The following is a 17,081-nucleotide window of genomic DNA, read 5'->3' on the forward strand; positions in this document are numbered from 1 at the left end:
TTGACTAAACTGGACTAGTATGTGTGTTTCTATGTTTGAGGGAAAGCCAGTTTCATTGGTCATTATTCATTTTTATTTGCACAAACACATCAAGGTATAGAATCCAAAACAGACATATCCAACAAACATAATAGCAAGCAAACTAAAGTTAATACAGACCTTTGGTCAGTCCTAAACTAAATATTTTTTAGAGACTAAGCACGTGCTTTCAGGAATAAATAGTTTACCTAATTTACATAAGGAACATATTTGCAATTTCAGGTGATGAATTCGTAGAGATTTCTCTGACACACATACACAGTCAACATTGTGGAGGGCATCTCACAGGGTTGTGAACTCGTGCCAGGGTGATCAGCAGGCATGAGTTAAGTGTTTGTACTTATGTCTATGAAATGAGAAACTGAACAATTCAAGAGCTTAATAAGCAGTGATGTTTGATATGTTCTCACATGTGAACAGATTCACATAACGCACCCTGATTCTAAGGAGAATAAATACACACACACACACACAAAAATGTTCCCTCCTAACACCAATGACCAATGGCTATACACATGAAGTAGAAAGACTAAGACTGCTGAACAGACTAATTACTAGTGGAGAAATTCAAGAAAAAGTATTTATAAAGTTCTTTTTTAAAAAACTGAAATGAACTGACAGGTAAGCAAATCTTACTATTGGTCTGGTCTGCAGTAGACTCCACCTGCAGGTTTAGCAGCTTCAGTCATCACATCATCATCATCATCATCATCATCATCATCATCAGGTCCAATTTACTCTTACGCTGAGCAGTTAACAGCTCATTCAATAGTTATTCAAAAATCATGGGAATGGATATACTTACAATAACCAATCTGAAGTGCGGAGTTGTCAAACTACACATCCAATGTGCTACTCTGAGCAGACGTAGCTCACAGAAACACACTGGTAGTTGACTTTCACCACATCCATCACGTCATGTTATGTGTATCAATATCAATAAGCTTGGGTAGGAAAGCTAGAAGAGAAAAGCCTCTGAAAATGTTGACTAATGATACCCCTGGTGAGACTCCCCCAGTCCACTCACTCACCTTAGCCAAAAAAGGCTATTCCGACAACCATGATTATATGCTTGTGGTTGGTGTGCATATGTGAGCATGTGTATGTGTGGACGTTTGAGAAAGTGTCCAGGTGTGTGTGGGGGGGTCTAGTCTAAGTCCAGGTCACTGTCGGAGTCGCTGAGCTGAGCGAGGTTGCTGTTCCGGATGCTTCCGTTTGCGCCAGCGTTGGCCAGTGTCTGGGCGTACTTGTCAGGCAGCAGGCCGTACTCCTGCAGCAGCCCTTCCACGTCGGTGGCGTAGAAGTCGTTGCCCAGCTGGTCACTGATGCGTACCAGGTTGCCCACCAGCTCGCCACCGCGGTATAACAGCAGGGCGGGCAGCGCAGAGGCGCGGAACTGCGCACTGGTGCCGATGTCGGAGCCAAGCACGCGGCAGAACTTGACCAGCGGGTACTGCTGTGCCAGGCACATCATGCAGCCCTCCATGGCCTGGCAGGCCAGGACCTCAGGCTCATAGATGTGGATGATGACCAGCGTGCCGCGGCCCTCCTCATCCACCGCCGCCAGGAACTCCTCCCCGCTGCTGAGCTCCACCACCTGAGCGAACTGCCGGCCCCCGCCGAGGGCGAGCCGCATCTGGGCCATGCGCTGCTGCCTGTACTGCTCCAGGAACTCTTCATCATCCTCGTCCAACTCCTCGTCCGCATCCTTCGCTACAAGCTGAGAACACCGAACAAGAACAAGAACATACATAATAATGGTAGCATTCTGGATGGCTGCACAAGTGCAGGTATGTCAAGATACATCCTCCAGACAAACAAACTACCCCACACACATTACACTCTCCCACCCTCATACTCACACACATTACCCCACTCACTCACACACACACATTACCCCGCTCTCCCACACACACACACACACACACACACACACACATTACCCCGCTCTCCCACACTCACACACACACACTCACACAACCCCGCTCGCCCACACACACACACATTACCCCGCTCTCCCACACTCACACACACACACACACACTCACACAACCCCGCTCGCCCACACACACACACATTACCCCGCTCTCCCACACTCACACACACACACACACACACACTACCCGCTCTCACACACTCACTCACACACACACAACCCCGCTCTCCCACACTCACACACATTACCCCGCTCTCTCACACATTACCACGCTCTCCCACTCACACACATTACAAAGTCAAAGTAGGTTTATTGTCAATTACTTTGCATGTTAAGACATACAAAGGAATCGAAAAAAACGTTTCCCACTCTCCCACGGTGAAACATATAAGTGCACACGCACAACAACAGATAAGACAAGACATATAGTTATAGTTATTGTACCCCGCTCTCACACCCTCACACTCTCTCACACATCACCCGCTCTCCCTCACTCACACACACACACATTACCCCGCTCTCCCACACACACACACACACATTACCCCGCTCTCCCTCACTCACACATTACCCCGCTCTCCCACCCTCACACACATTACCCCGCTCTCCCACACACACACACACTCACACACACACACACACTCACATTACCCCGCTCTCCCACACTCACACATACACACACACTCACATTACCCCGCTCTCCCACACTCACACATACACACATTACCCCGCTCTCCCACACACACACACACACATTACCCCGCTCTCCCACACACACACACACACACACACACACACACACACACACACACACACACACACACACACACACACATTACCCGCTCTCCCACACTCACCCTTTCCCACACTCAAAACACATTACCCCACACTCCCACACACACATTACCCTGCTCTCCCATGCTCACACACACACACACAGATTACCCAGCTCACCCACACACAGACACACACATTACCCCGCTCTCCCATGCTCGCTCACACACACACACACACACACACACACAGACCTTGCCACGGATTTTGTCCTGTACATTCTTCTGTTTCTCCTTGTCCTTCTCATCATCCAGATGTGAACGGCAGGTGAGGCTCAGCTTCTTGATCAGTTTCTCCATCTCTCTCTTCTGCTCCCGCCTCTGCTCGGTCTCCAACTTTTTGAACTTCCGCCAGTCATTTATCACACCCTTTGGTCCTAAGCAAGACAGACAGAGACAACGAACAAGGCTGCTTTTCAGAAGCTTCTTAAAGCGAGCCAAAACCCACAAGAATAACTGATGACTGGTGGGGGGTCTTCATGTGCAACACCAAACAGGAAAAGCCTTGGTTATTAAGTTACCTGTGTTAACAGCAGTGCCATCTGCGCTGTACTCCACCTCTGGTTCCAGCACTGCCTGGTCACGGATGGTTTTAGGCCCCTCTTCATCTTCATCGTGGTCGCTATCCTCATCCTCACTGCTACTGCAGTAGTACTGCAGCTTCTCACCCAGGAGCTTATCATCCAGCGTCGTCATAGCTACCTGAGTCACAAGGTAATATTTCAGCACGGACAGTGATCTTCACAATTGAAGGCTCTAGAATGAAAACACTTCACCCATCCATACCCAAAGGCCATCGAGATAATGGCATAAAAGTAGAGGCCTGAGACTTAACCACTGTCTTGCGAAATACCTACAACCTCAACATCAGTTATTATTAATTGTATACCTAATGAGTAGAAGTAAAACTGTCTGTGCAGTGAGCTCTATCTTCATGTCCATGTGAGTTTGTCTAGATATAGGCTATAATGTCGTTTGCATGAATGGATCTGCTAGATAAAGCAAAAAGCAAAACAACTATCTGGCTGTTAATCCCTCTGCACAGATGGTCTGTCAGAGATGGATGCAGACACAGAGTGGGGGTGGCACTGTGAAATTTAGAGTGGATCTCTCATCTAGTCTAGGACGCCAAACAGGGCCCGTGAATAGCTTCACATCTTACCACGAGATGTTAAACGCATTATTACAAACAAAACAACACACTCCCCATTTTCCTACACAAATATCGGTGGATAGAGCCCATACAAAATTAGTAAAATAGCACAACTCAGCAGCCCAGACCCCATAAATTATCATGCAAAACGATTTACTACTGGATAACAATGATGGAAAGTGGGCCGAAGCTCCCTAAGCTCATTAGCCTTAATTTGATGTGGTCTTAACTAAGCTTACCTGGCTATATAGGTCGACTGTGACAGGCTAGCGACGACGACGAACAAAGATAAAAAACGAAAAAAATTCAACTGTTTCAGTATGATTAAAGGTTTCCCGTCTATGTCTAACAACTATTACTAGTCGTTAGCTAGCTAGCATTACTACACAGTGGTGTATTTAGAACTCACTATCTGTCAATATCTGCTAATACTACTGCTAGCCAGCTAGGAAGTGTTTGCTGGCATCCCAGCACTTCCTTAACTAGCCAAGTTACCACTGACACCCCTACACATATTAACATATGGGCAATGTACCACATTTCAAATCCGACTAAATCGACTACAGACTTTTTTTACCGCAAACGGATAGCTAACATTCTGCCAAACGTCAAAAACAATCTCTTGAGTTAGATTAGCAAGCGAGCTAACATTGGCTATCAATCGCAAGTTACTAGCTATAACGTTCGCTTCTAGTGATTTTTGTCTGTATTACCATGGCAGTGATTAGGTTCACAACATTAATCTATAATATCAGCGACTGTATATTTGCCATTGACGTCAAAAACTGCATCTTACCACGATATATGTTTTGGAAATCCAACAGCCTTGATTTTGTATCCTCCACCCAAGGGACAACAGTGCACTTCCGGGCAAAATAAAAGCCTAGATACAATCTCGAATTTACGGCCGAAATGTACGTGTGCTGAGCGAAATAAAAGCGTAGTCGGGCGAAGTGAACGAAAACAAGTTTAGTGACAGTCGTCATTCTGTATAATGCGGATTAGCATTTTGTCAGGTCCTGTTAAGAAAATCCATATGAGAGAATGAAGGGGTTTTGGAAAATCGACAAAATAACTTGAGAGATACCGCATTTGATTCTGTTCAATAAAATGTGTCATCCCGTTTAGCCTTGTCTCCAACTGAAATTAAGGTGGATTCCTTGCAAACAGAGTTTACACAGAATAAAGAAACAACTCATTCGAATTGTATGGTTTGGTTACTTAAAACAATTTAGCTCCTAACATTAAACGGTTGTACATTTTATTGAAATAATAAAATGTATATTTTATTGAAATAACAAAATGTCCATATTAAAATTAAAGCCAATTTCATAACGGCCAAACACGTTTTAAGAAGTCAGTGTATGCAAAATATGTGTATTACTTGTAAAAACAAAGTTTTCCAGAAATGACCAGTTTACCAGAAGTCAACTTTGCTTTCACTAAGGTTAAAGTAATTGCATAAATCGTGTACACTTTCACTATTGGTAAACTTGCAATTATGACATCTTTACGACATCTTTCTTGATTTAAAATGTTTTTAACAGTTCGCTTTTTTTTCTTAGAACAAGCCCCGGGCATCATTTTATGGTTGCACCAGGAAAACCTTCGGTGGATATTTAACGCTACACAAACCCAAGTTCCGGTCTCTTTGGTTTCCTCTTCGTCGGAAAGATGGTGAGTGTACCTTAGCTGTTGAATGAAATCCTTAAACATCTGTTTTAAAACTATTTGGAAATATAGTCAAGTGGAGTATTTTAACATATCCAAACATCCTGGTTCTATATTTGTCAACATTTTCCTTGTACACTTGTACTTGTATAGATATTATTATAAGCCTGAGATGTTAGCCTTCTAGCTAAGTGTTGCGGTAAGCAAAGCCCCACACGAATGTAACAGTTCTATAATGTGTGGCTAGCACTGAAATATTTAAAACCGTTTCATGTCACGTAAACTCTTTAAGTATTCGCGGTGTAGTTATGGAAGACCCGAATACTTTGGTTTTGCTTCCTCCAGCAAAATCATCAACCAGTGTTCATAGCAAGCTAAGTGCCGTGTAAACTGGTGGATAGGTATGCTAATCTGCTATGGGTTGCATGGTTAAGATGTGTTCAAGCAGGAGTCTACCCTGGTAACCCTTAATGACAAGCCTAACATGTCTCGCTATCCATTCTAATGTGATGTTTTGCATTTCAGACGAAGGGTACGTCCTCCTTCGGAAAGCGTCGTAACAAGACGCACACACTCTGCCGCCGCTGCGGCTCCAAGGCTTACCATCTCCAGAAGTCTACCTGCGGAAAGTGCGGTTACCCTGCCAAGCGCAAGCGAAAGTGTAAGTTTGTCCACTGGTGTCAGTTTGGGAATAGGTCGTCTTAAAACGTTAAAGAGGTTATTTGCATTGCCAGCTTGTGCAAATGTCTGTACATACATGTATGGGCCTTATGCATCAGAGGGTGCATCAGTTCTAAGTCTTGAAATGCTCACCAGTGATGTTAAAAATAATAAATGTCTGAACTAATGAAACTCTGTGATATTAACTACTTATCCTGAGGAGAGCACCCTAGTGTGTGCACTGCTCATTGATTGGTTTATAAAATATTAAATGTGTGTGTGTGTGGCTGTGTTTACAGACAATTGGAGTGAGAAGGCCAAGAGACGCAGCACCACTGGCACTGGCCGTATGAGACACATGAAGGTGGTCTTCCGCAGGTTCAGGTGAGCTGAGTTAGTTATTAATGGGACACTTTGAAGATTCCTCCCTTTTCTGGGATGGGTCAAGCCAGTGCTGACATGTTGGTGGCTGAGGGCTGTTGTATTTTCTGATGAGCTTTTATGTTCTCAGACTAGTCTGAGTATTAATGCGGGTGAAGTTGTCAGGTGTTTAGTCTGACCTCTGTTGCCTGTGCAGATGCTTACGTTGTCAACTGTGTTCTAAAGTTTTGTCTCCAGTGCACACACAGATGCTCTCCAGTGATGTGTAAAATATAAATGTCTGAACAAATGATATCCCGTGATTTCAACCTTATACTGAGGAGAGCTATTTCTGGTGTGTGCTTAAAGATGTTTGCTCTGTCGTAGTTGGTCAACATGATTTATAAATTCCTATTGAATGTGATATTAAGAGATTGATAACTTTGCTTTTTTATGAGTTGTCTCCCTCTGTATTGGGCATCTAGTGAGGCAAAGTTTATCTGACAATTGGCCTTTCCTTGTTCATGTGGCTTGTCTCGGTAATATTGAGCTGGGCACAATTTAAACTGAACTGGGCAATGTAATTCATTATTAAACTAGAACGCATGCAGCACATAGAACTATGCATCAAGTGTGTGTTGCATTTAGTGTTAACATATTCAAGAGAATATTCTGAAATGCCTGAATTATCTTATTACATTACTAATAATGATAGTTAGCACATTTTCATAGGGCAAGGATCGTTATGGACTTGCGCCAATGACATTGATAGTGTGTGCAAGATCTAGGTCTTGAGTATTTTAATTGAGTTTCAAAATAGATTTTTTTTTTTTTAATCCATATTTGTGGGAGGCTCTGTCATACAAGTGCATGTTATTTGCTTAAACAGTCAATCTATTTGAAACCATTTCCTGGTAGTATGATCTAAGGTTCTGGGGAGATGTGACAAGTTGGTTCTATATGAGCCAAGTCCTTTTGGTCAGGAACCCATGTCAATACCTTATTGTTTGTGTTTTGCAGAAATGGATTCCGTGAGGGCACTGTTCCCAAACCCAGACGGTCTGCGGTGGCAGCATCCAGCTCCTCCTAAAGTCTCAAACGTCAATAAAATTGTTCAGTAAAACTTCTGTTCCAACTGCCTCATTTATGCATCTGTTCAAGATTTTTTTTGTTACTAGAGTTTTATCACATTTTGATAAGGGTAGGTTTTATGAATAATTTTGTGTCTGCACTGAACTATAGTAAATGTACAAGTTATATGGTTCAACTATGTGTAGGAGCTGGATAAATCCAAGGCATTAAACAAGTGGCGGGGCTTTCATTGAGCAGTCTATCGACAAAAATGTCTGCAGTTACTTTCTCCCCTCCAAATCATGACTGGTAGTTGAACAAAAACAGGCAAATTACAAACGGCTTCAATGTTAATGTAGAGCGTACAAATGAAGTAAATAATAATAATGGATTTTATTTGTATAGCACACTTTAAAATACAAAGAAATCTCAAGGTGCTTGTAAAACGTAACTTGCATAGAAAGCGTATGTCTACGCAGTTTTCTCCCATTTGCACTTTTAAGGTCACTTTATGGACATGGAAGTTTTTTAGTCTGAGCATAGCTCATGTCAACAGTTGTGCCAGGACTTCACCAGATTAAGTTGCCCACAGATGTTGAATGTCTGTTGCACTCATCTGTGCTCTAGTAGTGATCGGCTGCAACAGCTGTTTGTGAAGGCATTAGGAGTAGGCAAACAGTCACGTTTTATTCTGTCATGCTTTACGGTTCCTCTGACGTGGTTGGATGTGAATCCCCACCAGTTGCCTCTCAGTTGACGTAAATTTCCATCTGATAAATAAAATAGGCCGGTTGTCTTTTAAAGTAAACACTAACTTGCCATGTGATGAGAGTGCGTAACCTGCAGCAATCTACAGAGAGCTTGTACTTAGTTTATTTAGATGTGCAAATTGTTTATGGCTCGTCATGGACCCTTAAGTGTAGGGTTTAACTGTTTATGTATGGGTGCTTAACCCACTTAGATTCACGTCAGCCCCACGTCACTTCACCCATATCGCCAACCCGTAATAGTTGTTCATTTACGATTATTTGGTACTTAAAACTGTGTCACCATAAGCCCTGTATCTGACAGCAAAGGAAAATTCCCTTCTATGTGTGCAGTGACTGCACTTTCCCTGTGCACACTAAAACTGCTGCAGAGCCATTTAATTCCCTGGTTAAGGCAAAACTGAAGAGTGGCGAAGGGCAGTTTTTAGTTTGCTTAACACAGCATAAATAAAAGCGATACCTCTGACTTGGTTTAGTAGGAGGCTCTGGATACTGGTGTGTGGCACTTGAACCTCAGCGCTTGGGTCACAGTCTCAACTGAAAAAGGGATGTAAACCCAGGAGAGCAAGTCAGAATTAGGACGGGCTGTTGCATCACTGGGAGAATATAGTACAGTTTCTCACAAATTAAATTGGCAAAAGATTGAATTACAGGTTGCCACACTTTTTGTCATGAAAAACAGTGTTATGTAATTGCACGGTAGGCTCCAGAAGAGGCTTCTAATGTGCCAACAAAGCCGTAATTAGTCCTGGAGAGTCCTGCTTAGAAATGTGGTACAGTATACACAAACATACTTTCATGTCACCTGTGCTTTCCTTAAGTATGTATGCCATCAGGATAGTTCCTGCTCAGTCCCATGCTTGTATGCAACCTGTGCATGGGTATTGTCAGTCTGAATTGTGTTCATGGGTTGGTTTTTTTAAAAGCCAATCTCTGATTTTATATGGCTCCAACCTACCCTTTCTTTTGTCTTGTATGTTGTATTTGAGGACCCCCTTGAAAAGGAGATGCTGCATCTCAAGGGGTTATCCTCCAAACAATACATTTCAAATGTCCATGTCAGGATACTCCCCTTATTCACAGTGTGACATTGTGACCTATAACCCAGCTTCCTCAGTTTGCTCGCTGAACTGTGAACACTCTGTTGTTTTTCTGTGGTTGAATATTGTCTCCAAATATGGATTGATCCATGCAATGACAAATTGGAGTTTTGCTATACCCACAGGGCACATGTTCAAATAATGGTATCTCTGAAGCTCCACCCACAGAATCCTTTATGACATGTTTACATTAAAGTTACTTATCTCACCCATTTGATGCATCAAACCTTAATAAAGACAAACTATTTCAAATGACATTAACGAAGTGCAAATACTAAAAACTATCTACATCATACAAATAAGCATGTTACAAAGTTGTCACCCTTTGAAACTCATTTAAATCAAATGAGTTTATGTCGCTGGCATATTAAAGGCAGTTTACCGAAGGGCTACATCCTATTATCACTTTTTACGTGCTCCATAGTGTATAGGGCGATGACAGGTGTCCCGATTTGTATTGTACTAAGCTCTGACAATTTTTCCCGCATCTTGATGCATATTGAGATTAGAGGCCCTCATTCCATTGCCGGGCAACTGCCAATAAGCGATGAGCAAAACCCGCTGTGCATGAACTAAAGCTAATTTAGTAAGCTGGAAAAATCCTTTAGCTAATTTCATACCATGAGCACGATCCTAGCACAAACATGGGAGGGTCAGCGCATTGCTCGCACACGCCACCAAATAGTTTAGTGCATGCGTGACTCGACTGCTCGTTGCTTTTCTCATTGTCATCAGTGAAATTAGAGCCCAATGTCCTCTATTTTCATTGGTTATTTGTTTCTACTCATAGTTTCTATATGTACTAGTGCTACGTCACAAGCAGCAACCAGCCCAGCCCCGACAAAATGTAGCAGCACATTTAGTAGACGCTTTTATCCAAAGCGACTTACAATGTATACACATTTTACATTTACACTGATGACACACTGCACATCAGGAGCAATTAGGGGTTCAGTGTCTTGCTCAAGGACGCTTCGACAGGGAATCGAACTAGCAACCTTCTGATTACTAAACGACTTCTCTACCACTGTACCACTGTCGCCCATTTAAACATTGCAACTACGGCAGCTGAGAAGGCAATTCTTTATATTCTTTTCAAATACTTTTCAGAGCCTCAAGAAATCTGTTTTATTAAATCATAGACAGCAAAAGAGGTTTAAATACGTGTTGAATTGATTTTTATTCTTATCTTGCATTTGTAAAGAACTTTCGTTAGATCCATTGTGTGCACTGCCTTTTTAGTACAGCAGGTTGAGCTGCATAATGCCTGCTGCTTTGTTTAAAGACATTTGCCTGTGATGGGCCCCTAATGGCCAATGCAAGTTGTCTATCAAGACATGTTAAGCCTACGTTGCAAAATTAGTGTGCCTTTGGGATGACAAACAGCACTGTGCAGAAGGCAGAATACAAATGTCTCTTATTCAGTGAGATAGATTTAAAAGTTTTAAGTTACCTCTCAGTGTTGATAACATGCCCCACATTATCTCACACAAACGTCCTACTCGTCCCACATGTTCTGCATCTGGATACCCTGCCAGTGTACGAAGAAAGTTATCGAATTATGTACCATAGTTATAGCCATTGAATATGTATGTTGTATCTTTTTGTTTTTCTCTCTTTTTTCATAGTTGTATGTCTGTTATTTTATATGGAACTTGGCATCTGAAATAAAGATTTATATAAATATCAACTACACCTGAATATGCAAAACCTCCATTAGGTAAAAAATATACATTTTCTGAGGAGGGATGTGATTTTAACTGAGGCAACAGACTTATGAGGCAGTTAGGCCTACTGTGCAGGCTTCCGAGGGGATGGTGAATTCAAGGAGCGCATTATCTCTTCAGCATGAGAGCCTGTGCTTGTGTTTGGCAAACACTGTGTGCACTGTGCTGAAAACTGGTGAAATGAATTGTACAAAAAAAACTGTATTTGACTTTAACATCTCCTCCATCCGAGCTAACTCGGTCTCTTTCCCCCTAACCACACCTCTCCCTCTACTGGCAGACAGGGGCATTGCGACAGGAGAAGCAAAGCAGGTAAATGCCTGGGGCCCAGAGCTGGAAGGGGGCCCAGAGGACAGCTGATTACGTAAGTGCACAGCAACGACAATCGAGAAAACGAGAGCCCCCTGGAAATGTATAATTTTGTGCGGGAGACTTCAATGACATGTACAGAAACTCTAGGGGCCCCCACATCAATAGCCTGCTAGGAGGTTCATATTTAGGCTACAGAGCTGAAAACACTGTGAAACACGACTACCTAGAGCAGGTGATAGGAGTGGAAGAAGAAAAACAAAACAGTGATTATTGAGAATCTGTTAGGTTGACTGAATTAACTATGGCAACAGTTTAATTTGTGCCTGCAGATAAATGGGTTGTCAATTCCAACAACATTGCTGGATGTGAACTGTGCTGGCATTGTTTTATCCAAACCAGCAGAAATACAATCTGCCTTCAAAGATAGCAGACCAAATACAACATGTCTCCGCAGATAGGCTTACCAAAAGAAGGTAGGAGAAGTATTAGGATGACAGTGACGACTTGTCTTTCAAAATATCTTCTTACGTTATTTTGTATAAGGTGTCCACACACATACATTTTTAATTATTACAATTACTATGTAATTATTTATTGTCTAACAGTTACTTTACACCATTTGCCCTGCTCATGATGACTATGCACAAACATGCCAGTCACTACATCAAGTATAGTATGCGCTTTATTCTGTACTTTTACCCTCTGTAGATGTGTAGACGGTGGGGGTTAGCGGGCACACGCTCAGAGCTTTTCTTGGGGCGCCCAGAGTCTCTAGACACCCCCAGTTGACAGATTACTGAAAGGGCAAAGCTTCTGTACCCATCATTTCGGTTGCCTCCGATGATAGTGGGGTATAAGAGATTGAGAGAGAGATGCGCGTTCGCTCACCTCCAAACTGTGACGAGATTTCTAGCCACGCGCATCAGCTTACGTGCACGCGATGGGAAAGGGGTACGCTAGACGCATCGAAGCTGAAGCGAATGCGCGCGCAGAATGACAGAAGGGCGTATAGCATTAAAAAGACCAAAAAATAAATCCCAGACAAAATTCGACCCAATTAATGACAGCATACATGAATAGTTATTCAGGGAGATTAGAAACCCTTCTGTATCACAACAAAATCGTAGTGCTTGTTTACAGAGGTGCACGGGAATGCCGCGGGAAAACGAACCCTGAAGCGCAAACTGCCGCAGCGGAGTGTCTTTTGAGAAGGTGAGCATCCACCCCGAAGATGACGAGGAGCGCGCGATCGTGATTGTTTGGATTTTTTAAATATTTTTGGAGATCGTTTTTGTCCTTACTAATCGTCGGGATGACGAGAATGAGCTACGCGGATCCAACCTCTAGTCGAGATCTGCTGGGGAGTCGCTCCCTCTGTTTCATCTTCATCTGTGCCTTCGCTCTGGTAACACTCGTGCAGCAGATCCTTTACGGGAAGAACTACGTCAAAAGGTATAAGCAGTCTCCTGTCAAGGGCTGTCAACATTGTTATCCTTATCATTTTTTTTCTGTTTGCTAATTATGTGCCTGTCACAACCTGATGTGAGCCCATTCCACATCAACGCAATAGATCAACGCATCACGCGCTATAACGCGCGCGTCATGCCTGCTTATAAATCAGAATCATTAAGAGAAGAGATGCGCTCTGCGTACTCCACAGAACAAAGGCGTTAGGTCCGCGTACGAGGCAGACATCACGGTGTGAGGTTTAAGCCTCATTTCCATGTCATACATAGGCTTATAACTGGCTTATAGCTGACTATGTCGGGATTTCCCTGCCTCCTTTAATTTACGTTGGTTTATTGTGTTTATTCATTTCTATTTGTTGGTTTTAGTTGTATACTTCCAGCCTAAGAGACTGGTCATACATCTACTGGGAACCACAGCCGCCATGACGATGGCCCCTGTTACCATCACAGTCCCTCATCACCAGTGCTACCCTCCCCCTAACCTAGTCAGTGTCCCCCCCACCCTAAAGTGCTGCCTCCTTAATCATATTACTGCCTCTCACAAACTGCCTCAATACTGCCTCCAGTACACTCTTAGAGTATTAGTAGGACACGCAATGACTGTAACCCATTTGAATTTTGGTTGTAGATGAAGGGATTTAAAAGACTGGCGTGCACGAAAGCAAGTGCACTGCTCTTGTGCTTGCACATGGTGGTAATAAATGTGAAGCACATAATCCCCACACTGACTGGAGAAACTGTAATACAGTCTGCAGGGAAAATGTGTAGTAATCCTTGTGATGGCTGGAGCACAGATTGTTACTGTAGTGCTGTGAGAGGCATGCATGAGAGACCAGATACTAACAATAGAAACAGCAGACTTGACTACAGTCAGTCGGAATGAGAGCATCTGTGGTAAATATCTTATAGCGATAATGGGCTTCTCCTTGGTTTGTTTTTCTGCTTGAGGTTCCTTCTTCTCTTAGGGATTTCTTTTCTTGCCTGTCTCATGATAGGGTCGCTCTTGGAAACTGTAAACAGAGCTGCAAAAATCAAATGCAGTCACCTGAAATGCATGTATTTAAAAAAACATTGCGACTGCAGACTGCTGTTGCACATAGTAATGTTACACAACATTCAGGAAATGTACCTCTAAGAATTTAACCAAATATAAACTAAGGAGTTATCCAAATGAAAGCTATTCTGGGTGGATTGCGTCTGGTATCCCAACCAGGTTACTCTATGGCAGGTGTTTCTCATGGGCATGCATGCATGCTTTACATTTGATCTACACTGCTTAAGACACAATGGCAGTGGTACCAGCAATGCCTTTAACCTGTTTCATGAAATGGGACATGAGTTGAAAAGACAAGAGTAGATAGAATAATGTAATCTAGTGTAATCCATTAAAGGTGAGAATTCAATTCACAACATAGGACTACATTGAAATCCAACTGTTTGTAGTCAGATATGGAACAGATTTTCAATATACTGCTGACAAAGGCACTTCCATAAACCAAATAAAATGAATAAACACGTTAACATTGAAAAATGGTTTAAAACAGGTTTGTGGGGGTCATGATTTGTATGTTGAAATGTTCCGTCTTCAGAGAGCTGCCATAAGCATTTGATTCTATTGCCAAAGACACCATCTGTACTTCTGTGTGAGTTTATAATTTAAAACCTCCATTTGGAGGGGCTGCACAGGCCCGAGCTATGTATCTTTCATGTCCTCCCACTTGCGCTTTTCAACTCATCCCATAATATTTTCCCAAAATGGAATATTTTCACAAAATACATGGCTGTATAAAAATGCATCCGCAAAGGCAGCCCCGTAGAGACAGTGGCAAGGACGAAACCTCAAGCAGAGCTTGAGCCGGGGGAGTCTACTCGCCTCCAGACAGCCTTTAGGCATGGCAAGACACACAGAGTGAGCTGGAGCACAGATGAATATGAAAATGGCGAATATGATACCAGACGTGATGGTCTAGTTATGGAGGAAGATGACCTGTCATATCCAGTAACACAGGAGCAGGCCAGTCTAGCACTTCTCATCCCTCGTTCCTCTGAGCCCCACCCCCCCAGCGCCCCGAGCCCCCACCCCCCCCCTCCCCATCCTCTCCTTGAGGGGACCTTGTTTCAGCCATGTTGTGTCGGCCATGGTCACGTCCCCGGCCAGTGAGCCATGACTCCCTTTCATCTGACACGATGACTAAACCAACTGTGCTGAAACATTCTCCTGTGGTATTTCTCTCCCCTCCTCTCTCTGTCCTCTCTCTCTTGTTCTCTCTCTCTCTCTCTCTCTCTCTCTCTCTCTCTCTCTCTCTCTCTCTGTCTTTCTCCCTTTCTCTGTCTAACACTCACTCTCTTCTTCTCTATGTCCCCTTCACTAAGGTGCAGCTTTGTGTGTGCTCATATGTGTGTGTGTATGTGTGAGAGGGTGTGTGTCAATGGTATTAATGAAGGTGTGTTAAATAAAAAAGAAATAAACTGACTCATTTTCCCACCAGTGGGCAACAGTTTAGCCGACTGCGCGGAGATGAGGCAGGCAACTGGAGCGGATTAAACCTGCCAGACGACTCTCCACTGAGGCCTGCCAGATATGGGAGGAGAAGGTACCAGCTTCACTCACCTATGCCTAAGAGACCCTCAGAGGGAGAACCATAGATATAGAAAATAGAGAGAAAGAGATAGAGAATAAGGGTAATTGTTTGATTTTGGCTGTTAGAAACGCTATTGATTAACCGATCAGACAATGGCACCATCCAATCACAGAAGAGTATCATCTACTACAGCATAGCCAATTAAGACTAATTTTTAGTAGTTAGTTAGCCATAGTTAATCAAGGCTTAGCTGCATGAGTTTAGGTGTTAGGGCTGGAGCTCGAAGGGGGTTGAGACCGTCTCTAACTGAGCTATCTGCATGTTGACAGATGTTTTCGTCAGGTCATTGGTTCAGACAATCAGATTGCTGTAGTAAGCACGCCCTGCCTAGACGAAATTAAGAAGAAAAAAAAACGCATTCAAAGGTAGGCCAGTAAGCAATATTTCTTTATCATCGCTCAGACAGACTGCTCATTTCTGCAGCAGTCTTTGATTTGTGTCTGTGCGAATGCGTGCATGTGTGTGTGTGTGTGTGTGTGTGTGTGTGTGTGGTTTGTGTGTGTGTGAACGAGTGACAGGTATGAACTCTGCATGCTACATCGGGACCCCTCCACTGTTATGTTCCCATTAGTCAGAATGTGTGTACGAGAGAGAGAGTGTGTGTATGTGCGTGCGTGTGCGAGAGTGTACCTCCCTTTCTCCTCTTTGCATCTGCACTGTCACTGTGCTATGTATGTGTCAAAGAGGGACTTCATTTCCTGGTTCAAAGGTCACAGGGGTGGAGTCAAACCCTGAAACCTTCCATAGAACACCGACATTTTCCCCGTGTGCTCCAGTGAGCTCCCACACAGGCATGCGCCATAACTCCCTCACAGGTCTCAGATGTATGTATACGCCGTTTGCTCAGTTTGTTTGTTTGTTTCGTTCTTTTATCTTTCTCTCTGTTCCTTCCTTATTTCATGCCATTCTGTATCCAGCGTGAGGTTCTCTCATCAAACATCTTGCCCTCCCATTACACATTCTTAAAAAATTCACACAATGGACACATGACATGTCCATGTTGAGCACTCAAGCTGTCCACAGTAATAACAGCACAAGTCTGAAACATGGTGGCCATTTTGGTGCAGCCTCTCTACCATTTGGGCTCCATGCTGTGTGATGCTCTGAATTTCAGCTGGAGAACAAAAGGCATTCAGCAAAATCACTTTCATCTCTAAGTGTGAAGCTGAACAGAGTGAGTAGTAGCTTCTGAAAATGTTTGAAGTGTAGCAGTTAAGATATGTCTGGTCATGCTAATTGTGATCATTTTAGTTGTTTAGGTATGACAACTGGGATGCTGATAGTTTGAATGTTATTCTCAAAATGTAGTTTTTATACATAATTTATAGTTTATATAAGACT

The 17,081-nt window shown here is 43.1% G+C and overlaps 3 protein-coding genes and 2 non-coding genes across 8 annotated transcripts in view; 4 read left to right on the forward strand and 1 right to left on the reverse strand.

The window, feature by feature from the left end:
- Positions 1-55: 55 nt before the first annotated feature.
- On the reverse strand, positions 56-4,864 carry LOC105911095 (phosducin-like). Its single transcript, XM_012839874.2, has 4 exons — positions 4,758-4,864; positions 3,330-3,510; positions 3,004-3,185; positions 56-1,759 (listed from the first exon to the last, which is right to left on the reverse strand). The coding sequence occupies exons 2-4, from the start codon at positions 3,502-3,504 to the stop codon at positions 1,187-1,189; spliced, it is 930 nt and encodes a 309-aa protein (XP_012695328.2). The 5' UTR covers positions 3,505-3,510; positions 4,758-4,864; the 3' UTR covers positions 56-1,186.
- Positions 4,865-5,529: 665 nt separating this feature from the next.
- On the forward strand, positions 5,530-7,775 carry LOC122133346 (60S ribosomal protein L37). Its single transcript, XM_042709374.1, has 4 exons — positions 5,530-5,638; positions 6,158-6,293; positions 6,592-6,676; positions 7,673-7,775. The coding sequence occupies exons 1-4, from the start codon at positions 5,636-5,638 to the stop codon at positions 7,740-7,742; spliced, it is 294 nt and encodes a 97-aa protein (XP_042565308.1). The 5' UTR covers positions 5,530-5,635; the 3' UTR covers positions 7,743-7,775.
- Positions 6,439-6,519, forward strand: LOC122133375. The gene has a single exon (XR_006152721.1). It is a non-coding gene; the product is annotated as a small nucleolar RNA SNORD72 (small nucleolar RNA).
- LOC122133374 lies at positions 6,923-7,000 on the forward strand. The gene has a single exon (XR_006152720.1). It is a non-coding gene; the product is annotated as a small nucleolar RNA SNORD72 (small nucleolar RNA).
- Positions 7,776-12,518: 4,743 nt separating the features above from the next.
- The window catches only part of st8sia5 (ST8 alpha-N-acetyl-neuraminide alpha-2,8-sialyltransferase 5), a 10,294-nt gene continuing 5,731 nt past the window's right edge, over positions 12,519-17,081 (forward strand). The window contains exons 1-3 of one of the 4 annotated variants that reach the window (XM_031578209.2): positions 12,531-13,081; positions 15,588-15,692; positions 16,010-16,105. In XM_031578209.2, coding sequence (XP_031434069.1) covers positions 12,942-13,081; positions 15,588-15,692; positions 16,010-16,105 — 341 coding nt within the window. In that variant the 5' untranslated portion in view covers positions 12,531-12,941. Of the gene's footprint in view, positions 13,082-15,587; positions 15,693-16,009; positions 16,106-17,081 lie in introns of all 4 variants that reach the window. The other 3 variants (XM_031578211.2, XM_031578210.2, XM_031578212.2) reach the window with 3 other exon arrangements.

This window comes from Clupea harengus, chromosome 12, assembly GCF_900700415.2.
Source record: "Clupea harengus chromosome 12, Ch_v2.0.2, whole genome shotgun sequence".
Classification (NCBI taxonomy): domain Eukaryota; kingdom Metazoa; phylum Chordata; class Actinopteri; order Clupeiformes; family Clupeidae; genus Clupea; species Clupea harengus.

Excerpts from the sequence above, each read along its gene's own strand:
- LOC122133346 (XM_042709374.1), top strand. Across the intron at positions 6,294-6,591 it reads TGCCAAGCGCAAGCGAAAGT|ACAATTGGAGTGAGAAGGCC; the intron begins GTAAGTTTGTCC and ends CTGTGTTTACAG. Across the intron at positions 6,677-7,672 it reads GTGGTCTTCCGCAGGTTCAG|AAATGGATTCCGTGAGGGCA; the intron begins GTGAGCTGAGTT and ends TGTGTTTTGCAG.
- LOC105911095 (XM_012839874.2), bottom strand. The coding sequence starts at position 3,504 with ATGACGACGCTGGATGATAAGCTCCTGGGTGAGAAGCTGCAGTACTAC. Across the intron at positions 3,186-3,329 it reads TGGCACTGCTGTTAACACAG|GACCAAAGGGTGTGATAAAT; the intron begins GTAACTTAATAA and ends TGTCTTGCTTAG. Across the intron at positions 1,760-3,003 it reads AGGACAAAATCCGTGGCAAG|CTTGTAGCGAAGGATGCGGA; the intron begins GTCTGTGTGTGT and ends CGGTGTTCTCAG.